This window comes from Colossoma macropomum, unplaced genomic scaffold, assembly GCF_904425465.1.
Source record: "Colossoma macropomum unplaced genomic scaffold, Colossoma_macropomum, whole genome shotgun sequence".
In the NCBI taxonomy this organism is placed as follows: Eukaryota; Metazoa; Chordata; class Actinopteri; order Characiformes; family Serrasalmidae; genus Colossoma; species Colossoma macropomum.
In genome coordinates, this window is record NW_023494791.1 from 22772494 (window position 1) to 22796735 (window position 24242).

At 39.9% G+C, this 24242-nt stretch overlaps 2 protein-coding genes across 7 annotated transcripts; one reads left to right on the forward strand and one right to left on the reverse strand.

Moving 5' to 3' along the window:
- Positions 1-415: 415 nt before the first annotated feature.
- Positions 416-18855, forward strand: rufy2 (RUN and FYVE domain containing 2). Of its 4 annotated transcripts, none has more exons than XM_036574451.1 (19): positions 416-521; positions 1146-1298; positions 4335-4508; positions 5624-5741; positions 7124-7225; positions 8105-8228; positions 10059-10123; positions 10296-10361; positions 10501-10570; positions 10654-10755; positions 11003-11119; positions 11411-11578; positions 11680-11777; positions 14308-14427; positions 14700-14829; positions 15105-15199; positions 15334-15382; positions 15498-15578; positions 17819-18855. In XM_036574451.1, the coding sequence occupies exons 2-19, from the start codon at positions 1223-1225 to the stop codon at positions 17960-17962; spliced, it is 1899 nt and encodes a 632-aa protein (XP_036430344.1). In that variant the 5' UTR covers positions 416-521; positions 1146-1222; the 3' UTR covers positions 17963-18855. The 4 variants fall into 4 exon arrangements, with proteins under 4 accessions (XP_036430344.1, XP_036430343.1, XP_036430342.1 ...); XM_036574450.1 differs by lacking the exon at positions 416-521 and adding an exon at positions 819-913; XM_036574449.1 differs by lacking the exons at positions 416-521; positions 1146-1298 and adding an exon at positions 1911-2460.
- Positions 18856-19342: 487 nt separating this feature from the next.
- hnrnph3 (heterogeneous nuclear ribonucleoprotein H3 (2H9)) lies at positions 19343-23795 on the reverse strand. 3 transcript variants are annotated; one of them, XM_036574453.1, is made up of 10 exons: positions 23693-23795; positions 23016-23130; positions 22657-22812; positions 22405-22548; positions 21784-21922; positions 21117-21307; positions 20614-20822; positions 20389-20524; positions 20171-20227; positions 19343-20044 (listed from the first exon to the last, which is right to left on the reverse strand). In XM_036574453.1, the coding sequence occupies exons 2-10, from the start codon at positions 23101-23103 to the stop codon at positions 19971-19973; spliced, it is 1194 nt and encodes a 397-aa protein (XP_036430346.1). In that variant the 5' UTR covers positions 23104-23130; positions 23693-23795; the 3' UTR covers positions 19343-19970. The 3 variants fall into 3 exon arrangements, with proteins under 3 accessions (XP_036430346.1, XP_036430347.1, XP_036430348.1); XM_036574454.1 differs by having other exon boundaries at positions 23709-23787; XM_036574455.1 differs by lacking the exon at positions 23693-23795 and adding an exon at positions 23384-23654.
- Between the last annotated feature and the right edge of the window lie 447 nt (positions 23796-24242).

Below are 24242 nucleotides of genomic sequence, written 5' to 3' on the forward strand. Positions count from 1 at the left end.
AAGATAAACAGGAAAAAATAGGAACTATCCTTGCTTTTTTCCCCAGAACTGAACATTCGCGGAATTCAAACATTTCAGATAACTAACAAAATAAAATACACAGGATTAGAACGAAATAATATTGGAAAAGCTCATAAGAATTACTGAATATCTGTCAAGTTAATTAATAATTTTGTTAATAAAAAGAGATTTTTTTAAGGCTACATTTTCTTCAGAATAACCTTGTAGTGCAGCGCCACTCAGCACCACTTCCTCAACGCTGAGCCTGCCTCTGATTGGCTGCTTGGCTCATGTCTGTAGCCCTGCCCCTCTGTGTTGATGCCCGCCCCGGTGTGAGTGCAGCTCCTCCCCCTGGCTCCGCTCCCGCTGCCCCTGCTGCACTCCGCGCTCCAGCGGAGATATCTCCTCCCCGCCCGGCCCGGCCGCTACTGCAGCAAATGAGGCTCCACCGCCTCTCAGCCGCCGTCCCAGCCGTCCCAGCCCCACACAGCAGCGTCCGGCCTGAGCACCGCCGTGCAGGGGTAAGTCTGAGTGTGTGAGCCTTTTGAAAGCTGCTGACTGCCTCTGATTCTGAGGAGTCACGTGTATTTTATTGCACAGGCTGGTGCCACAGCAGGGACAGTGTTTGTTTCCTGCTTTCTGCAGGCACGCGCGCTCTGAACATGTGTGGTCATTTTGATACATGGCTTCTCATCAGCTGTCGGGGTTGTTTCTGTGTTTTTTTTCCTGCCCTGAGCTCACATCCGTACTAATCTCCATCCACATGAGGGATTGTCCAACAGGCGGGGAAAAAAAGACGCAGGAAATAACAGTCATATGACAGTCAAAGGGCAGGGCAGCAGCATGAGAGGCAGGACTAACATGGTGTTGAATGTGCAAATCCAGCAGGGGGAAAGGATCCAAATCAGTGCATGTGTGTCAGCAGTACAGTTAATATTTCATGCTTACTTGTGTTCACAAGATGACTTGGCAGCAGAAACAGTCTAGGCTTGTTATATAAGTCAAGTAATGTCTATGTCTCTTGCAGCTTAAACAGCCCACCTTGTACTGATAAGCTCCAGTTTGAAGATTGTCTTCAGCTTGAGACCACTCCTGTTTTTAGTAGTGCTGGTTTGAAGAAAACAATCTTTGTGTTTGGTCTGCAGATCCAGAGTGGAGTGGACACAGGGTGAGGTCAAGATAAAGGATTGACCGAACTGTGGAATAAGGAGAACGAGCTGAAATGTACTCCCCTCAGAGTCTGCACCGCTGGGGCATCACACACAGTGAGAGCATGGAGCGCCTGGCCTACTGTCAGGGTAAGATACAGCGGCCTGTACCACTGTGTTGTGGTCTGCTCTGAGTTAAAGGGGGGTGTTTTACAAAGCAGGATTTCTCAGTTTAGCTGGATTATGTCAGCCTGATGTGCAGACTGTCCAATAGAAGCGGCACCCTCAGAGGTTGAGCCAGTGTAATGTAATTTAATTATAATCTAATCGTGGACTAAAGTTTACAGTTAAAATGGATTGTTCGGTTATGTGCATCTTCCCCTTTTGGCTTTGATTTTAGACTTAAGTTATCTGGATAAATGATAAATCCCGTTTTATGAAATACCCCCAGATATAGGATCACTTTGGTCAAAAAGTTACAGAGATGCAAGCAAAGATCCACCATTGAACAGATCATGCAGTAGGCTGGTCTTTGTCAGGGTGAGCGACCACATAGGCTATATTCACTTTATGGATAAGATAAGATTTAGGAAAAGGGCATCTTGTCCACTAAATTGCAGATAATATGCTGATTCTCACACATTATATCTGCACTACCCAGTGTGGCCCACCAGAGGAGTCTTTAAATCTTTTTCTCCTCAGAGAAAATTTAATTGTATTTACATTGTAATTCTTCATGCCGCCGGCAGAGGGCGGCGAACTGCCAGTGTATTTTCTATGACGTTAGCGTGGAGCCGCTGTAAACAAACCCGCGATGTGGCGCTTTATTCCGAGCGCCCACATTTAACCTCCTGCTTAAATGTACACACGTTGCGGTTTTAACGGGTTTTGGCCGACAGTAATAAGCGTTTTTCGGTAGTAATTACGCGTCCGTACAGTTCATTCTGCAGCCGCCACCTCCGCCGTCGTCCGGGATGTCCACGTCGGTTGTTGTCAGGTGAAAGTCTGTCTGTCTGTGGGAGAGATTCGCTTTTCCTTTCCGCCATGGCCACACCTGCGGAGCCGGAGATGAGCCTGGCCGAGGCGGAGGGCAGTAAGGAGAAGCCGCATGTGTTCGGCATCCTGCGGCTGCAGGAGGAGAAGGGTGGCGGGGAGAAGGCCGGTGTGAAGCCCGGAGACGGGAGGTGGCAAGCGCCCATATTCGCTTTAGCTCGGAAAGCGTCAGAGACCATCTCTGGGGGCATCCATGGTCTCCCCAAGGCCGCCGAGCCGAAAGCCTCCCCGTTTCCACCACACGAGTGGAGCGGTACGGGTAAGAGCTGAGGTTTCTCCTCGATAAAGCACAAGAGCTCAGTGCTGGTGGTCGGAGGAGGATAACGATAGCGGACCCGTTACTGACAGGGGGCTGCTGCTAGGTTAGCTAACCTAACTTCTCGTTTCTGAGAGACAGATTTAGGCTGCTAAGACCCGTTAAGGCATTTCCGTTAATATTGTTAATAAAGCTTTAGTAACGCTGAACTGATAATATTCCACCGTGCTGTTTCAAACACTGCCGTTTGGGCTGTTTTGGGATCGAAGTCCAAAAGCTGAGAGGAGAAACGTTTCTAAATTAACGTTGACGAGTATTGATCAGTCATCAGCACCGCGTAGCATCTCATATTTTTATTGCTGTTGTTGTTGTGATGGAATATTTGTGTAGGCTATGCAGCCGTCAAAACCCGATTGTGCGACTAAAACGTTTCAGCTTCTGTTTCACTTCACTATCTCTGGATGAACATGGAGAATCAAACCCGTGTTCTCCAGCAAAGAAACCCACGCAGCTCTCTCTGATGGGAGCTCGGCTGAGGGGACAGGGGGCTTCACTGTGGGGACTCCTATGCTGTTCTGTTATTCTCCAGTTAGTATGATGTCATCGCTTAACTGCGAACAATAAAGGTGAAAACAGCAGCATTATGGACTATTTTTGCACTAGAAACGTGTCAGATGGGCTAAATTAGATCTTTAGTAATACGATAAATTGTCTTACGGGCCACAGCGTGGTGAGTGTTGTAACCACTGGGGCAACAGCTGGACACAGCGCTATTGATGCCCCCCTCCCAACTCTGTGAAGACGTCACCTACATTCATTAATACATGTGATGTTCTCAAAAGTGATTTCTGCATGTTGATGGCAGTTGGCAGTTTCTTCAGTGGCCTGACAGAGGTGTTATTTCTCATTGCAGGAGAACTAAACTAAATAGACTTCACACATCCAGCTACATTTCACATGTGGTGATCAAATCAAATCTTATACTGTCAGTGAAGTACTCTGGCTCTTCTGTCCGGGTTAGACAAGACAATTTAGTAGTTAATGGGAAGTTAAATATATTTTTTTTCGATTAATGGTGTGATGTGAAATCTGCCAATCTAGAAAAACTTACTGAGGAACCAGGTGTCCGAAGCTTTTCATGCCTCACAAGCTACCTCACAGAAAGTCATCATATGAAATGGTTATAAATAAATAATTGCCTGATGCCTGGTGGCACTATTTTATGATAGTTTTAATATCAGATTTTGACCTATAGCATATTGTTTAAATCTATTTATGCAGGGTGTTGCTGTTTACCAAAGGGAACTTATTATTTCAGATTTTCGGCTGTTTTATCTTAATTAACATCACATATAAAAACTCAGAAGACGTGTAGGTTTACTGTTTTATTGTAATTAAATTTTTTTTTTTTTGCATAGCAACATTTCTTAAAATGCCTATATTTTAGAAAGCTTTTAGTTTGTTTGTCTTTCATATCTGTCTCTCTGCTGTCTTGACTGTGGGCTTCATGAGCAAAGAATATGAAATGTGATGCCCAACGGAACTTCTCACTGCTGCATGGATCAGTTAACACACACACACACACACACACACACACACACACACACACACACGCACACCCCAAATGTTTTCAGTTACTCACAGGTTAAAGTTTAGCTTGTCTGACTAACTCACTTGGCTACTGATTCCATTCGGCTTTGCCTCTTGCTAATTATTGTGAATAAATTCATGGTTTAATGTGCATTTTTCCCTCAAAAGCACCTCTAAAGTAATACTGTTATTTGTGAGGGAAATAGTCATTAAAGAAACAGATGAGAGTTTCAGAACCACAATGTTGTTTCTCTGTCAGCAGCTGCTTTGTTTGCTTTGTCTTCCAGCTTTCCGCGACCCTATGGCAATGGAAAGGGCCAACTTGCTCAACATGGCCAAGCTCAGCATTAAAGGTCTGATTGAGTCGGCTCTCAGCTTCGGACGAACCCTGGACTCTGACTACCCCCCTCTGCAGCAGTTCTTTGTTGTCATGGAGCACTGTCTGAAGCATGGCCTCAAAGGTACAGCAGTCAGTTTTCCAGACGTAGATTAAGCCTCACTGTGGACAAGAGTGTACAGTTAATAGGGGTTCTCCAAAGAGAGTTTTTGGCCTGAAAATGACTGTGGTTTGGCCAAAAAAAGAAATGTGTACATATTTACTTATTGCCCCAAATGTAGTCCATCAGCCAAGACATGTTTGGTGTCTGAAGGTTGCTTCTTTATAGCTAATAAAATAATGGATATATTCCTCTAATTAGCACTGTGTAAACTGCACTGCACATTTGCCTCAAACTGTGCTGAGTTAAGTAAGCTCAAATAGACTTGCTTATGTGGTCTCTGACATTCTGTGACATACTGTCATATATAAAAATGGCCAAAGAACATTGCATAGCTAAAAGGAGTGGCAGTAGCTTGTACTCTTGTATTCTGAATGTTGTCAGTACTTTTAATAAGTAATTTCAGCTCCTGCCCAAGCTTAATCTACACTCTTAAAACATTTTCTTCATAGGTTCTTTAGTAAAGGCAATGGTTCTGTGTATCAGTGTTTCTGAAACCAGTCCATGGTTTTCCTCTCTTCCTATGCATTGCGAGATGGGTTGGAGCTAAAATACAGACTGCCTGGGGGCAGGTTTGAGGACCACTGCTATATAGATTCATGAACACTCAAAGAACCGTTTGAATGCATAGATGGTCTTTGCACGGTCAGTTGGTTATACTCTATGACGAAAAAGAGCTGTACATGGTTCTTCAAAGAACCCTTTTAAAAGAAGCGTTCCACTGTTATGAATCATTAGACCCTTTTTGCTAAGAGTGTATGTCTGGAAACCAGCTCAAAATATTTTCCAATTAGAAATCACTGTTTCCAGCATAATCACTTGTAAAATGAATCACCTGAAATATTGTTAGTCCTAGTTGACGTGTTTCCTCATTATTTTTGGCAGTATACAGATGGTCATGCAAGGAAATCTGCTCTAGATGGGGAAGAACACACATAACACTACAATACACTGTTTGGAGCCCTGACACATGGGTTCTTTTGAAATGATTCACTTGGTAATGTTTACTTGTGATGGTTTGTGTGCATAAGGATTTGGTTCTGTGCTGTTTAGCAAGCATGTTTTTCTTTGGGCTTTAGTAAAGAAGACGTTTCTTGGATACAACAAGTCGTTGTGGGGGCCTCTGGAGATGGTGGAGAAGCTGTGCCCAGAGGCAGGGGAGATTGCAGCTAGCGTTCGTGACTTACCTGGCCTCAAGTATGGATCAAAGCATGCTTACTAATGCCATTGCCATATTATCATGCTTAGTACATTTTAAAGTGACATTGTTTTATTGTTGTCATTCCCTTGTTTCTGACACACATGTGTGAAATAGCTCAGGTTCAGGGCTGTTCACTGAAAAACTGTTGGGCTGGTCAGCCAGCAGCCTTCTGGTGCATTCAGTTCTTACTCACAAGCTCTGCATGTGGAATTCTCTGTTTCAGATAGAGATCTATCTGAGTCTGCTGAGCTTGTTCCCCTGAGGTATCACAGTAAATTAATTTTAAAATAAGAAAGGTACCATATGCACAAATGAAACCTGCGGACATCTGTGGAAAACACCCACCACTCCACTGTCTTTTTCCTGTCGCTGCTCTTCAGAGACACTATAGAACTGAAAGGGGAAGTGCAAATTTCAGTTCAACTTCCCTGACACAAATGAAACCTGCAACAGAAAAAAATGTCATTTTCAAAGCTCTGTGTAGCTCTGGAGCACTGGCACAAAGGGGGACTGGGTTCAAGCTTCACTCTCAGCCTTCTGAAATACTCCTTTTCACCTCTTTTTGTGCAAGTGTGCACGTCAAGCCACCTCGAAGTGATCGTACACAGATGTTTTCCATTGGGCACTCTTATCTCCCAAAACAATCAAATAAATAAAACAAACAATTTGCATGTTGCAAATATCACACTGTTGGTAAGGCTGGCAAGCGAGATACATAGAGAGAGTGGTATGAAAAATACCAATCGATATAATGATGATTAAATGATAATAATAATTATGTAATACTACATTCTGTATCTGTGACATTCTACACTTGAGGCTGGAATATGTAAAGTAAGGGTGGATACTTAATTTTTTTTCATTTACTTTATAACTACTGATGCATACGGGAATTGTGGGGCAATGCCATTCTTAAATTCATGTGCATATCTGCCAACGCTGATACATAAAGTTCTTATAAAATGTAGAAATTAGGACTAAATCCACCTGAATTAATGTTACGGACAAATGTAGCAGTTTTTTGTAGTGGGTTACAAATGCAGTAACATGAATAAAGTGCAGAAATTTTAACGCTCTTCCGGGGTACAATAAGTAAAATTATTAAATAGTGGTTTTAAATATTAGTAAAATCTAAATATCCATTCCAGAGCCCAAAATAAAAGTGATTAGTATTATATTTGTGTTTAAGTCCGGTGTGTTTAGCGCAGAAGTAACTGGATAAAGAGCAAACCTTTGCTGGATGCACCACAAATTCTGTTCCTTACTTCAGTAACACTTCACTCCTGAATGTCTCAGCCTGTTAAAGCACTGTGTTTTACTTGACTGTGGACTATGTGGAAGAACCCTTTTTCACATTGTGTTTGTGTTTGTCTGTCAGGACTCCGCTGGGCAGAGCTCGGGCATGGCTGAGACTGGCACTGATGCAGAAAAGATTAGCAGACTACCTGCGTGTTCTCATCACCAGGAAAGACATATTGAGGTGAGGGACTTTTTTAATCTACATGGTCCAAGATGGGGACACTTGACAATCTGTAATATTAAACTGATCTGCAGTACTTGGGGAAGGGGTTGGAGTTGAGCAGTTGGTTCTCAGTCAAATTCTGCCAGAATCAGTCTTTGCTTTGCATACTGTACATAATCTCTGTCTGCTTCTTGTGCTAGCATATTGTTAATTACCACTGGCAACAATTTTAAAACATTTCCTTGTATTTAGAAAGCAGACAGTTTTGCCTTTGACGCAAAACTCACTCAAAGTAGAAGACACTTGGCAGTTGCTAAATTCTGTCCCAAAATTTGTGACATGAATTCTGTTCATTTATAGCATAGTTGTGTTGACAGAGTATTCACAGACTTTCTGACTGATCATACAGACGACAGAAAACCTTAGGGAAAGTCGAAGTAACAGGAACTGTTTTTTTTATGTGTTGCTCTAGTGTTTAAAATTTGCATAAAGCTTAAATAGAACAGCTTTGGTAAGAGATTATCACAAATCCATCTCATTCTAATTCCTGTATTAAGAGTATGATGGTTGTTGAATTTGTGTTATATAGTGTAGTAAAATTCAGCAACTGCCCCATGGCTTCTGTATGTTTCAATTCAAGAGGTTTTTAGTTCTTTTCTAAATACATGGGAATGCATCAAAACTATCTATGGTAGTCAGTACAGTAAGCTACAGATGCAGCAGATGGAGAGTAGTTTCTCTAACGATTAAGTTCCTATTGTGTAGCCCTTTAACACAGCAACACTCCACCCCCACACTCTCTTCCTTTTATTTGTGTTTTAAAGGATGTGGTAAAGCCAATTTTAAAGGATCAGTTCACATTTCATAAGTTCACTGTCAGCTTTTTTTTGTGTATAGTGATTTCTATGAGAGCTCGGCAGTCATGCTGGAAGAGGAGGGAGCCGTCATCGTTGGTCTCCTGGTGGGACTCAACGTCATCGATGCCAACCTGTGCGTGAAGGGCGAGGACCTGGATACACAAGTACAAAAACTTTTCTTTGATTTTTACACTGTGAGGCCACAATATTAGGACATGTACACTAGGTGAAAATTCAACTTAATGCTGGGATGCTCTTGGCTTTGATTAGGTCCTCTAATACCAGGAGGGGATCAGAGTCTAAATTTAGACTGCTTTACTGTAAACGTACACTGCAAATGTTCTGTTTAGCAGCATGGACAGTTCTAAAGTTCTGTGCTCATATACATGTTAAGCACAATCATACTTTACCACAGCTTATTGGAATTGAATTGAGTAATGAATATGAGCTCAAAGTGCAGACTTTAAGCTTTAACTTGAGGGTATTTACATCCAAATTGGATGAACATTGTAGGTATTACAGCCATCTTCATACGTAGCTCTCCGATTTTTAGAGGCTCAAAAATAATTGGAATAATTGGCCATGGCCAAATTTGTTATTCCCTAATTATTTCACTTACAGGAAAGCAGATAAAAAGGTCTACAGTTGATTTCAAGTGTGGCAGTTGGATTTGGGTTTTCTTGCTGTTAACTCTCAATACAAAGTCCACAGAGCTGTCACTGTCAGGAAAGCAAGCAATCATTAGGCTAAAAAATCAAAACATAGTCATCAGACAGACAGCAAAAATATTGTGTGACCAAATCAATGGTCTGGTACATTCTTAAAAAGAAAGAATGCAGTGGTGAGCTCAAAAAACACAAAAAGGCCCAGAGGACCATGGAAAACAACTGTGGTTGATGACAGAAGAATTCTTTCCGTGGTGAAGGAAAAACCCACAACAGTTGGCCAGATCAAGAACAGCCTCCAGGAGGTAGGTGTATCTGTGTCAAAGTCAACATTCAAGAGGTGTAACCAAAAATGTAAACCGTTTCTAAGCTTCAAAACAGGAAGACCCAATAATGGTTTGCCAAGAATACATCTAAAAATGCCTGTATAGTTCTGGAACAAAATCCTATGGACAGATGATACAAAGATCAACTTGTACAAGGATGATAGGAAAAGAAGAGTATGGATAAGGGACACATGGTAGAGGTAGTGTTTTGGCGTGGACATGCATGGCTGCCAGTGGAACTTGTTCCCTTGTATATATTTGTAAGGTGCCTGCTGACAAAAGCAGCAGAATTCTGTACAGATACAGCCAGGTGCTTTAGAGTTTATTAGATGGCACTTCACAGTGCAGATGGACAATGTCCTTAACCTTACTGTGAAAGCAGCTTTTTTAAGGCAAAGAGCTGGAATGTTCTCCAGTGGAAAACATTCACCTCAGATCAATAGGGCATGCATTTCACTTACTGAAGGCAAAACCGAAGGTAAAACACTCAAAGGACATGCAGAAAGTGAAGACAGCTGCAAAGCCAGCAGAACATCACAAGTGAAGAAACCCAGCGTGTGGTGACTGAAACCAAGTATTAAAAATTACAATTTGGTTATTAGTTTGCCCAGTTACATTTGAGCCCCTAAAAACCGAGGGGCTGTGTATGAAATTGGTTATAATATCTACACCTTTCACTCGATTTGGATGTAAATACCCTAAAATTAAAGCTGAATGTCTTTGAGCTCAGACAGGCAGACAGTTAAAATAATAAACTTTTTCAGTGTTCAGGTATGTATAGATCTGACTGTATAGAATTCAATTGGTGGAGCACTGCTGGCAATGCATATGTGCTTCATAGCAATCCATTTCAGAAAGCTAGCATCAACTTGTAAAGTATATTTTTAGCATTATAAACAGGCCTCTCAGTGTATCTATGTGAAGTAGGAATATATTTAGTTATGTAAAGCTGATGTGGTATTCCAGTTTTATTAAGTTCATATGACGTTTTTGAATCCCTCAGGTTGGGGTGATTGACTTCTCCATGTACTTGAAAAATGACATAGATGACTACAGAACTGAAGAAAGGTAAGAATTTTTTGAAGTAAGCTTCTGAAAAGTGTCTTTTGTGGTTACTGTATTAGCATATAGCCTCCTTTCAGACTGTGGGAAGGGGAACAGAGCTTTACTCTTTTCAGAATATTACATGTGATGTACCTCACACATCTAATTTTATCCTACTTAACTGTTCCTTAAACAGAAATGGACAAATTGCAGCAATATTGGACCAGAAGAACTATGTTGAAGAGTTAAACCGACAGCTCAAGTGAGCATACATTTTTCTCTAACATTTGCATGTAAGAGATGCATGATGGCATTAATTTCTGAATCTATTTTGTACTTCAGGCATTTTTATGTGCCTCAGTGTCTTTAAAGCTACATCTAATACTGTTTCCCTACCTTAGTTCCACTGTTCAGGGTCTGCAGGGACGTGTGGACTCGTTAGAGAAATCCAATTCTAAACTCATTGAGGAGGTACTGTGATTTCCAGGAATCAAGAATGCATATTGTGATCTATACAGGTAGATATGGCATCAGCAATGTTCTTTTTTCTGTAGCTGGCAATAGCAAAAAACAACATCATCAAACTGCAGGAAGAAAACCACCAGCTAAGGACAGAGAACTCAGTAATTCTCATGAAGGCTCAGCAACGCCTTGAGGTAACATTCATCATGATTTGTTTTTTCTACAAACATAGCCAAAAATAGCATATGTTCTTAATTCTTGGCCTTGCTTTAGTAAGAGCTAATTAAATGTATATTTAGCTTTACAGGTAAGTGTCCTTAATGTAATTCAGCTGATTAGGTTGGATTATTCAATTGAATGTAATTTTAGATTTTCCACCATTTAGGTATGGATTTATCAAAGTTAGTCTGAGTCTAACAAATTTTGCTCTTCTGTGTGCAGGTTACAAAGGGAGATGTGAACTGCGAGCTGGACACATATAAGCAGTCCAGGCAGGGCCTGGACGAAATGTACAATGAGGCAAGACGGCAGCTGAGGGAAGAGTGCCAGCTCCGGCAGGTCTGAACTCAGCTGTGCCCAAAAGCGACAGCTGCTTCCTAAATAACCTTTAATTAATTTTTTGCACATTAACGATTTTGAAAATTAAGAGGTCACAACACTGAACCCTTAGGCACACCACATATTGTCTTAACTGTATACAGACAAAAGCCATGATTCAGTATTATGGTATGCACTATGTAAGAGCAAGGGAAGATTTTCTGGAGTTTCTGAATACAGTAGTATTAGAACAACAATGTCCATCAACATTTAATTTATAAATTAAGTAAGTAAAATATATTTGCATTCTAGGATGTGGAGAATGAGTTGGTGGTGCAAGTGAGCATGAAGCAGGAGATGGAACTGGCCATGAAGCTGTTGGAGAAGGACATCCATGAAAAGCAGGATACTTTGATTGGACTTCGGCAACAGCTGGATGAGGTTAAGGCCATAAATGTGGAAATGTACCAAAAAATGCAGGTATCCTTACTACCAGATTCACTTCTTTAAAGCAAAAGACAGTTAAATTGAGTTTCTCCTTTATTGTAACTAACTATACCTAATTTCATTATCATCAACAGTCCTCTGATGATGGCATGAAACAGAAAAATGATATGATTGCACGACTGGAGGAGAAGACCAATCAGATAACGGCTACTATGAGGCAGCTAGAGCAAAGGTGAGTGACATTCAAAATCATATGGAAACATAAGTTGCCTGGTGTAATGCAAAACCATATTCCTGAGGTGCATTCAGATTAGTGCACACAGCAGTAGAAAAGGTTTCTTCCGGTGGACGTAAATCAAGAATACTACAAACCTCAATTTCTAAACAGGTTGGGACAGTATGGGAAATGGAAATAAAAGCAGAAAGCAGTGATTTGTAAATCCACTTTGACTTTGAGTTTGTTTTATCTTCTCTTTTTTTGCGAAGATACGCTCATTCTGAAACTGATGCCTGCAACATGTTCCAAAAAGTTGTGAAAGGGACAGTTTAAGACTAGAACAGCAGTGTGAAATGTTCAAAAACATCTTAAACAGGCGATGCAGTCATGGTTGGGTTTAAAAGGAGCATCTAGGAAAGGCCTAGTTCTTTATAGGATAGGTCGAGCCTTGCCACTTTGCCGAAAAAATCTGTCAACAAATAATCCAGCTGTTAAACAAGCAACGTTACTCAGTTTGTGATTGCAAGGATTTTAGGCATCTCACCCTCTACAGTGCATAATCCACACTGTTACCTGTATAAAGTTCAAAAGCCAGCGTCTGTCTTGGTGTGGGGGTGTATTGGTGCCCATGGTATAGGTAACTTGCACGTCTGTGAAGACACCATTAACGCTGAATGATATATACAGATTCTGGAGCAACATATGCTGTCTTCTAGACATCTGTTTGAGGGATATCGTCCTTATTTCGGCATGAGAACGTTAAGCCACGTTGTGTTCCAACGGTGTGGCTGCATAATTAGAGAGTGCGGGTGCTTGACTGGCCTGCCTGCAGTCCAGACCTGTTTCCCATTGAAAATATGGGGCACCTAATAAAATGCAAAATGCGACAGTGAAGGCCATGTATGTTTGCACAGCTCAAGACTTGTAAAATGAAATAATGGCAAAAAAAAAACACTTTCAAAACTGGACCAATTGGTCTTTAGTTTTTAGATGATTATTTAGTGATGTTAAAGAGAAAGGTGGCAACAAATTAGTGTATATTTACATTTGTTATAAAAACAATCTACTAATGAATGCCTTCTGTTTTTATTAGTATTTCACATACTGTTCAAATTTTTTAGGAATTGAAGATTGTAATACCCCACTTCAGTGTCTCAGCATTGATTTTACCTTAGTGGGATGTTTATAGAGGTTTTTATTGCCAGCCCTGAGAAGTGTTATTGTATGTTTCTGTGAATGTTTGTTGCAAAAAAAATGAAACCAGGATTTGTATATAGTCTATCAACTGCTAGTCTGAATGCACCTGTGGAAATGTGTGTGTTTTAGGTTCGCATTGAATACTGTCAGCATAAGCCTAATGGGACTTGACCTATGAGGCTCCAGTATTTTGCTTATTGGCCAGGCTAGCATGCACAGCGTTTTGCATGTTGTGTGACTTGAAGATGTACTGAATGACTTTATTTCACCTGGCCGCTCATGCGTTAGTGTTTTGTGTTTATTGGGTTGTGTGACGTGGTGCTGTCAGGCTCGTTCATGTCTCTGTCCACACTCACCATCCCTCCCTTTCTTCTCCGTTGATTTACTGCCATCTTATTTGTGATAATTTTAACAAGTGCATTGCTTAACAATTTTTCAAAGCTTTGGATGAAATTCACTGATGTTTACATCCTCTTTCCCTTTTTGTTCTTCCCTTTTTTCTTTTCTTTTCCTCATCCTCTGCCCTGTGTTAACACAACCATTTTCCCCCTCACTGTGATATTGAAATCTTTCACTGCATTCAATAAAATCAGCGATAAAGACCTGCTCAGCCAAACACGAACTCTTGCCATGTCATTTGTAAAATGTGCCAGTACAGATACGGAACATCAGTACAAACTCGTCAAAGATATTTCCTTCTGATATTAAGATAAAGTTCCTGTTTGTCATGTAACACAAGGTGTTTGGGAATATGCAATGTCGTGAAAGTAATGGGTTTGGCTGTTCTATATTAGCCTATTTTTAGGTTTTGTTTAATAGTGGTTATTGTTTTTTTCCACATATTGTTTAGTGATTCCAGCAAAGTTCTCTCTCATGGTACTGTAATATGGTATACATATGACTGTACAACTTTAACAAGAGAAAACAATGAATATGCTGTGTCTTTTATCCAGATCATCAATAAATTTAGGTGTTTTAAAATATTCCTAAACATGTATTGGACGATTTCTTTACATTTTCAGTGGTACTTATACTTGTTTAACAAGGCTGAACATTACTTTAGTAACATTATTCTACGTTCTTATAAGAAAGGATATTTATCCAAATGTTTCAGGCAACAAAAAACAAAATAAACAGTGCCCTTAACTGTGATCTAACCTCTTTTAAATTTTCAGTCTCTTTTCTTTTGTCTGGCTATTTGCGTATTTGTTACCGGTCTATGGTGAGGTAGCTTGCCTGTCGACTCTTAGCCCTCTTTTTATTTTGGCCATTTGTTCCATTCCATTCCCACCCCCTTTCCCTTGTGATCGGAGCCTCAGTTTTACCCAGTTGGTTTGAATTACACCAGATTGCAGGACGCCGAGAGGGACCGTCTGAGCGCTGAGGACGGAATGCGCCGATTCAAGCAGGACTTCGCCAACAAAGCAGACAGCCTCCAAAAGCAGATAGCCCAGAGAGAGAAGCAGATGTAAGTTTAGCAACTTACTTCACTTTTACCCCAGTCAGTTTATTTTCCTTCTTCCTTCTGCTTCTCTTTTTCTGTATTATCAGCAGTGCCTGGTCCTAATTAGAGGCCCTGTCAGAGTTTAGATGACTGGCATTGTTGTTTTATTTTTTGTTTGTTTTTTTTTGTTTTTCCCAAAAAAGTTCAATGCCATTATGATTTGAATTCTTGAACAATTATCGAAGAGGTGAATCTGTGAATAGCTGTTTAAATTGAACCGTTTCCATTTTCTGCAGGTTGCAGCTGGAAACTGACTTGAAAATTGAGAGAGAGTGGAGGCAAACCTTACAGAATGACCTAGAGCGAGAACGAGACACCGTCGCCCAGCTGAGTGCTGAGGCTCAGCAAATTAATGCACTCAAAAAAGTAAATACAACCATTCTTTTGCACTTTTTCTGTTCATCAGTATGATCTGAAGATATGTAGACACGGTTAAGTCTGAGCTAAACCAAACAGAAGGATGCATTCACTTCTGTTACATCTGCACTATAAACTCAAATACCTGTTAATATGCGCTATATAAATGTTTCCCCATGATTGTGAAGGGTAATCATTTGTTTGATGACATACAAATGTACCTATTTAAGCCTGTGTCTCATAGTGATGGTGAAGAAGTTTGAATTGTCTTGCTGTGTTCTCAGGAGTTTCACAGATTGCAGGATGAAAACACGCAGCTGAAGGGGATTTGTGAAGAACAGGAGCAGGCTCTGGAGGAGCTAGGCTGTAAACTCAGCGAGTAGGTTATCCCCTATATCCACCAAATTTATTTACAGATTGATTTATTTATTATAGTTCTGTATAGCTGCTTTTACAGCATGAATTCATTCATGCGATCCATATTTTACCTGTGTGCACGGTTTCTCATGTCAGGTCAAAACTGAAAATTGAGGACATAAAGGAGGCCAATAAAGCTCTTCAGGTATGTGCTGTGCCTACATTTTCTGATTTCATTCATTAAGGAGGTAACACAATGCAAGGTTTAATCTGCCACTGTAACTAATGCAGATGGGATAAACTGTTTGTTACTATTTTAGGGTGGGCAGGTGTGGCTTAAGGACAAAGACGCCACACATTGCAAGCTTTGTGAAAAGGAGTTCTCCATCTCCAGGAGAAAGGTCAGAGCATGAACCACAATTCAGTCACCTAAACGTATATCAGAATATTTAAAAAATGACTTCTCATGAAAAACTTTCCACTAAAGTATGATGATTGTTACAGTGAAGGAGCACTAGTATCGAGACACTTTTGTTTTTGTTATTGAAGACACTTCCAGTGCATATATCCACTTCAAATTTACACACATAATGTTTTGACTTTGTACTGTGTAAATATGAACAAAAATTAAGTATTTATAAGCGTATGAATGGATGGATTTAAAAACACAATTGATGGGGAAATGTATTTAGATACTATATAAAAATATACATACATATAAAGGATAAAAATAAATGAAGTTCTACATATGAATGTTGCAAAAATAAAAATATTCTGGTGCAAATGCAACAAGTAGCAATCATGGTGAAGGTTCAGGAGCTTTCTAAAGTTCTCAGAGACATCACTACTAATCAACTCTCAATTGATTAAACATCCCTGTCTGTTCATCTGGTTTGATAATATGCAGTTGTAAAGTTTATGGAACCACAACTAAGCAGGGCATGCAAGATTTCTCTCAGACTAATAAGGAAGGTAAGAGAAGCCTGCAGTCACTTGAAGAGAGTTGCAGGATGACATGAAATCAGCAGGAACAGCAGTAACACAGAGAACAATGAGCATTGAAGTGCACCGCAGTCATCACTGTTCCTACACCCCACGCAAAAATCCTCTGCTTAAATTAAGCACAGAAGTGCACGTCTAAATTTTGGGACAAAAATAGAACTCTTTGGCAATATTTCAGCTGTTCATGAATGGAGAAAGAAGGGTTGCACATATGATCCCAATAACACCATACCCACAGTGAAGTGCAGAGGTGTGAGCGTCAGGAAATGGTGCTGCTTCTCTGCAGTGGAACTGGGCATTACACATTATTGAAGAAAACACGAATGGAGCCATGTACTGGGATGTGCGCGTGAGAGGAGAATTTGATCTCATCGGCCAAAAAGGGAGAAGATGGGTGCATCAACAAAACAATGACCACAAACATACAGCCAAAATAACTCAAGACTGGGTTTTATAAAGAAGGTGATGGTGCTTGCGTGGCCTGGCCAATCTCCTGACTTGAATTCCGTTGAATATGGAGGATTTTGAAATTGCAAGTGCATCAGAAGGAGCCTCGTAACATTGGGGAATTGAAGGAAGATGAGGAATGGGCTGTAATTGAACCACAATACTGCAAAAAAGTTTATTACATCTTACCGTAGGCATCTTGAAGCTGTAATAAGAAAGATGTAATGAGTAAAATAAAGAAATATGCACCATTTCTGGCACTAATCACATTTAAGCAAATTTGTGAATTGACCATGTTAAGGCCTTTGTACAAAAAGGTTAGGTTTTTTAATTCCTAATCCTTCCATTGAAGCTCGTGCTGAGATGACTCAGGTAGATTCGATCTACCCGTTAGAGGCTTTTGTCACTGTTAATGATCAGAATCAGTGCCAGCTCAAGAGCACACTCATTAGAGCAAATCTGGGACAAACACTAAGAAATTCTGAAGTTCATGTAAATATTTTAAAGATTCTACTTTTACTTCAGATTATTATGCTGATAATGTAATTTGTAAAGAATATGTATTCAATTAGAAAAGAATGCAAAATAGAAGCATTTTCACTTGTAGTCTTTTAGGCCCCACTGTACACGCACTGGAAGAATGTTGAATAACAAAACGTTTCTATTAAAGTTTTCCCTCACTGTATATTAGGATTAACAATTTAAAGCTTTAGATAGTGTTCAGTTTGGTCTGGGTTTGTTACTGATTCTGTTAGTGGTGTATCATCAGAGAAGATACTTAAAATTTAAATAATTATCAGATTTTGTCATAGTTTATAAATCTGTTGAAGTGCTTTCACAATATGATCTCAGACTGACTTTATACCAGACCATGAGATCTGACATTTAGGCTGTTTACTATTTTAGTACCATACTTTTTTAGGGCCACATTTAGTATTGGAGAGATGTATTGGAGATAGTGGATAGTATTGGAGAGATGACTCACAACAGTCATTTTGTGCACTACTGAATGCAGGTTCTTACTAAGACTGACTGTAATGGTCAGTGAGATCTGGGTAAAACGGCCTGCAACATTCAGCAGGTTCAAAGTAAAACTGCCAGTGATGCTCTATTCCTAAAGTGAAGGTTTTCATGGATGGCACACTTTGCAACATGTTCATAATCTTTTTTTTTTTTTTTCTTCCTTTTGCAGCATCACTGTAGGAACTGTGGGGAGATCTTCTGTAATGCCTGCTCGGATAACGAGTTACCACTCCCTGCTTCGCCGAAACCTGTCCGAGTTTGCGACACGTGCCACGCTCTGCTCCTGCAGCGCTGCTCCTCCAACACCACATAAGACACAGATACACACATGCACACACAACTACGTGCTGCCAAAGCGGCCAGTGTTGGCTTTAACTCTGACCACCATTTTTTTTCCTGCATCTTGTCAAGTTAAATGAAAGTGACCAAAATGGCTGCACCTGTTCCTCAGTGTTAGAAGTTTACATTTCTAATGGGGCTTCTTCTGAACTGCCTCAGAACAGCACACGACAAGGTAGCTGTTCAAAATAATGTGAAGTGCCCAAAGAAGGAACTGGGTGTGGTGAACATACTGGGTCATTGGTTTCTGTTGTTTTCTAAAGGCTCAGAAGTGACCATAGATGGCTTATTCATATTTTGAGCACTACAAGTGAGCAGCACTAAAGTGTATTAATATTCCAAATAGGTTAGGTACTTATTTTAGGACAGCATTCCAGGCCTGTACTGTAAGGTTACCTCCAAGGGATGGAGGGCAAACAGTACGTTCTTCATTTACTGTGTCAGAAATGAAATGGTGTATTATGGAAATTGCTGCAGAGATCTTGTTTTAGTTTATTTTGTATTCAAATGAATATGTCCAGGGCCTTTTCACAAGATGACTATGAAGCACTAAAGCTTTTGATGCTGCTTAAATATTATTAAGGTGGATCCATGAAGTAGCACAGTCACGTCTTGTAAATGATTAAGTATTTTCATTGCGTAACAAAGTATTATTTCAAACTATAATGCATAGACAGATATGCCAAGGCATGTTTTTTTAAAGTGCAGAACTGGAACGCTACTCACCGTAAATATTTATGATCTTTATATTGAAGTGTAAACTGTTATTAAACACAGTGGTTAACAAATTGACATTAGGTTTCAAATGTGAAACACACTGTTGAACTGTACACATGCCTTTAACTACTAAAGTTGATAATACTTCCATTTCATATGCTCTCTTTTATTTACTTCCCCCCTCCAAGTGGTCCTAGCCTATAATCTTCTGATAAGAGATCAGTGAGACACTTGAAATTTGGCAGTATTTTAGACATTTTGACAAACTCTATAATCATGTTGCTGCAAGTGCAGGTTTATAAAGTAGATTTATTCCTGATTTTAAAATAATCTTTAAAGCAGCCAATATTTACAGTGCAACAGATTTATTTCCCCCTCCCTGTATGTTTTTGGACTGAATTTTGTTTACATGACCGTAGATCAGGATCATGTAGTATCTTCATCAATAATAGATTATCCATTTAAATGCATCCTTCATAATATTTAACATTTACACTGCTTTGTTAAAATTAGAGGCATTTGTTAAATTAGGTCAGTGTGGACATAGGCAATTTAAGTAACTTAGGCAATTGTGTTCTGAGGACTTTTCATGATCGTCTTGATTTTTCAAGTAATAGAAACATTCCTTCATTTTTTTAAATTTTACATAAACATTTCTGTTTTAATGTAGGTGTGCCTTGTACAGTCCTTCAGAGAAATGCAACATACATCAAATGAAAACGCAAATATTCCCCATCTGTGAAAACAGCAATGTTAAAGGTATCATGTAATCAGAACAAAGGTTTTGCAATGACCTGTAAACACTTAAAAAGTTTATTTTGCAAGGAACATTTTTTTAACTTATAAGAAATGATTCAATTGACAATCATTACTTGAACAGCAAGTCTGCATTTAAAGTGACTAGTCAAGAAAAACAGTTAACAGCCAAAACAATTCATTTGCTGGGGAAAAAGGCTTGCTAATCTTATTCAGTAAAGACGGCAGCCCATCACAGTGACCCTTGAGATTGCAGATCTACATAGATGACAACAGATTTTAAAAAAAGTAACGAGTGAAACAAACACAGGAGAATTTAATATAAAATTTAATAAGCAAAATGTACAGTTGCTGGTCAACCTATATATAATTATTTATATACTTTATACTTTTTAATTCCACTCTCTGAGTCTGGAAAAAAATTCTGCTTAAATTTTATATGAACATGTGATACATCTCAATAGAAAAGATCCTTCTATCAGAAAATTACTTCTTGTAAAATGTTCTCTTCAGAACATGCCCCTCAGTCCACTTCCTCGAGAGCCCATGCCTCCAGAGTTGCCATAGAAACCACCGCCACGACCTGTTTATGATTATATATTATTTTTCTTTTACAATAAAAAGGGCAATTACATTCAAGCTGTTTGAAAGTTACTTTTTGACAATGTATTCAAACTATAAGAAAGTGTCTAAGAACAGTGATACTAACCCATTTCAGATGCTCCACTCGAGGTCGAGTTCAAGAAAAGCTCTATATAACGGTGTTCTGTGGGGGGGGAAATAACATGTTGAGAAAAAATATAAGAAGATGGGGAAAAAAATTTATCATCTCAGAGCAGAGTGCTCTTTGACCAAACCTGATGCAAGGGTCACTACACAGACATGGCTCTGCAACATTAGAACAGGTATGAAACGGGAAGCACGTACGCATGTGGTTCTTGTCTTTTGACATGGCCGATACAGCGTCTTCATGAGATCCAAACTCAACGTCTGCCTCTCCAGTAGGCTTGCCATTGGGACCGACATCAATGTGCACCCGTATCGGATTCAGTGGAGCAAAGAACTGGAACAAAAGGTACAAATAAGGCGAAATGTGTACTATTGAACTAACCATGAGAGGGATTATGAAGGTGACCTTGAGGCACGCCTTACATTGGCTACGTCTGCCTCTGTTGCACGGAAGGGAAGACCTCTCATATGTACAAAGTGTCCACTGTGAAAGCCTGAGCTAGCTTCTCCTGTGCTGTAGCCATGACCTCCCATCCCTCCTCTTCCTCGGTCACCTCTCGCCCGCTCTTCAAACATTCCATTACCAAAGCAGTAGTTGTTGAAGCCATTGTAGTTGTCAAAGCCACCATAACCTGTGGAGCAAAGCCATTCAAAGTTTTTAAAAGCTAATTACCTATAAATGTATGGATGTTTACCTAAACAATCTTTTGTACAATAAATATTAAAGCAACTCATAGGAATGGCAATTTTTCTAAAGAACATGGAAACATTAGACCTACATCAACTTTAGTAAAACTAGGAACTGATGTTTAATGGCAGAGCTGAAATGACCATAGAACTGGAATAAACATAAAAATAGACTTAAATGTCTTTTGCCTGCAAGTTTATACAACCAGAAATTCCTGATAAACAATACACACACATACCACTACTGTAACCACCTCCACTGCGCATCTGGTCCATAACAGCACCCCCCCTTCCAGGTCCAGGACCAAAGAAGCCCCCACGACCCATCATTGGTCTGTCATATGGACTAGGCCTCTGTCCCATCATTCTTCGGGGCACTTCATAGTATGCACGGATTTCATTTCGGCTGCTTTTGAATATCTCTATGTACCTGATTTTGTTTGAAATATAGGTTGTTAGTAACAAACATACGCTTAACTACTGCATTTGTTTCACAGCAACGAGGAGAGCTTACAGTCAATTTTCAGAAACAATGATTTATTTAATTACCACAGAAAACATAAATGACTAAATGTTTAGAAACCAGAGGGAGGGAGGAAAAAGTGCCTACAGTTCTACTCTCACTGCAGTATTTTAGCATGAACAGCTCTTAAAAGATTTTTTGAAGTGCCTCTGTCATAAAAAGGCTCCTCTGAAAATTAGTTCAGCAGTGATTTACCCCACATGATGACAATTATACAGGTTACTCCTGTTTATTTCAACATCTTCCCCCATAACAATGCAATGAGATACATGCCAAGTTTAACAATATGATCATACCATCTTTTTCTAAAGCAGAAAGATGCATGACCCCCAACCCCACATTACAGATAGCATTATCACCCAGCCCAGTCTTGCCGGCCCCACCTGTGCCCTATTCTTTCCTTGTGTTTCCCCAGAGCTTTTTCTGCTATCTCCTTTGAGGCAAACTGCACGAAGGCTTCCCCTGTGCTCCTCCCCTGGTAGTCCATCGGCAATGTAATCCCATTTGGCACGATTTTCAACCCTTTAACCCAAGGACAAATAACCCCACAGGGGGGGACATGTTAAATAGCAACATTCTCATGTGTAGAAAAAAAAAGTCCCCCCAATTTAGTCCCTTACATCATTCCCTATATTAAAAACCCCTAGAGCACACCACTAAAAATATTTTCCTACATCATACGCTAAACGTTTTGGACAAAAACAATAACTTAAAGCAATCTTTGTTGTGGTTGCATCAGGGGATAATCTCTTTTTGACAGACTTAAATGTATTACTCATGATATGTTACGTGAAACTATGTTAGTCACAAGTTAAACTGCCTATGCAAAGATAATGTTCTTACACAATGCATGGGTCAAGCTTAGGTTAATGTTTGACTTCAATGGAAGACAGTACTCTCACAACAAAAAAACTAAAAACCCTCCACAGTTCTAACAACTGCAATTACAGATATCAGCAAACTAACAGTGTATCTTCAATGACTGCACAGGTAAGAAAACATACCTGCAAAGAACTGCACAATTTCCTCTTTACTGCAGCCGAAAGGCAGTCCTCTGAGCCTTAGCATGCAGCCACTACAGCTGTCATAGTCTGTTGGGCCACAGCGTTTCAGCACCCAGTCCATCTCACTGCGGTTCGACTTGAACACTGCACAGTGAGGCACGAGCAGCTGCTTTCATTATTTATGCACTACAATCAAAAAGAGTTCTATGGCACCAAGTAAATATTATTGACATCTTACAACCAGACTATTACCTTCAATATATCGATGGCCCATATATTTACGATCCTTTGCAAGGGCTTTTTTAAAGTCCTCTGCTGTTTTTAGCTCGACAAAAGCCTCTCCACTGGGCCTTCCCTCCTTGGAGAAGGTGAAGCACACCCCGTTCACTTTCCCTACAATGTCACAGTCTGCAAGATGAAAAAAGAGACTGAGATTGTCAGATTGTACACTTTGTCTTCATAGCTTACAGGCTAAAGCAGATGAGAGGCTCGGGTATTTTCACTGTTTCTTCACCTGTTTCAGTAAGAAGTTAGGTAAGTGGACTGGTAATACATGCCCTAAGAGAGTGACTAACAAAAAAACTAAGTAGCTAACTTGGTTTTGAGTTTACCAGAGAAAAACGAGGCCACTTCCTCTTGTGTGCACGACCAAGGTAAACCACGGATGCGTACCACATATCCCTCGTCGTTGTGAGACATCTTTTATCTGTGACTTCAGGACAGCTCCTGAAATAAGGACATACATTAACCTACATGACTTCATGGCAGGTTTAGTGGTACAAATGTCATCAGCATAACATGTTCGGACTGTCTATCTAACTGCAAACACCGGTGGGATTTGTGACATCTGAAGAAATTTAGCAATAAGTTCTGCAAATCTGGTGGCTAACAAATAGTAGCTGCAGTAATGCTAACACCAGTCTTGACAGCTAAGCTTACCCAACTTAGCTAGCTACACAGATAATGTCATATTGCCTACCTTTTCAATGTCGTGTTAAAACTTCCATTTTAAGAGAGCAAACAAGTTTAAGTCCGACTGACCAGGCAAAAACACTCAAAACCGAGCTACCAGTTGACTGTACTTGTTTATCAGAGAGCAGTTAACGAGCCAAAGTTGCTAGATGGCTAGTTGACGTTAGCTACTGCTAGCAAATTAGACCAAAACCCTGTCATGTAAACCAACCACACCAACAAATACGGGTACGTTCGCTAATAACGTTCTTCTAATCCGTCAGCATTTAGTAAACGCGACTAAAAGAGTCACGGACACAAGAACAGGACTATGTACCTGATATGTTTCTCACCGTCAGCTGCCTGTCCTTCGCCTACAGGTAGTTAGCCAGCCAGCTAGCATACACCGAGAACTCAGGGGCACGGTTGCCAGATTCTCCAAAATCCTCATTTGGATTAAAGGGGAATTACACTGATTTTTCAAAATTCAGTGGTTGAAATGTAAAGAAAGTCATTAAGAATGGTTTGATGTAGATGTTGATGCAGAAAACGTACCGACTATGATTTCTATACAGTGGTGGCCTTTTATTCTTTACAGTTGTGGTAACTTAGCCATTTATTTACTAATCAAAACGCATCTACTGAGTTTTATATGCAATGCTGGTTATAGTGAAATAGTGGTAAATCTGAAGGAAAAAAAAGATTTTGCCATTTAGTCTTTTGGGACTATTTTTGCCGTATTTTCTGCCATGCATGTACCTGTCCACCATGAATACATTTTAAAAAAGCTTATCTCAAAACTATTGTAAAATAATGTCTCAGGCATCCATGGCAGCCATGTCATGGTTTTTGAGGTATTATATGCTTTGGAATGCATCTGGTTCCCA

Bases quoted from the DNA above. Each gene is read 5' to 3' on its own strand.
- hnrnph3 (XM_036574453.1), bottom strand. From the start codon at position 23,103: ATGTCTCACAACGACGAGGGATATGTGGTACGCATCCGTGGTTTACCT. The intron at 21,923-22,404 runs GTATGTTTTCTT...CTTGGGTTAAAG, and splicing joins AATTGTGCAGTTCTTTGCAG to GGTTGAAAATCGTGCCAAAT. The intron at 20,525-20,613 runs GTAAGGCGTGCC...CTTTTGTTCCAG, and splicing joins CAGAGGCAGACGTAGCCAAT to TTCTTTGCTCCACTGAATCC.
- rufy2 (XM_036574449.1), top strand. From the start codon at position 2,193: ATGGCCACACCTGCGGAGCCGGAGATGAGCCTGGCCGAGGCGGAGGGC. The intron at 8,229-10,058 runs GTACAAAAACTT...TGAATCCCTCAG, and splicing joins GCGAGGACCTGGATACACAA to GTTGGGGTGATTGACTTCTC. The intron at 11,778-14,307 runs GTGAGTGACATT...GAATTACACCAG, and splicing joins ATGAGGCAGCTAGAGCAAAG to ATTGCAGGACGCCGAGAGGG.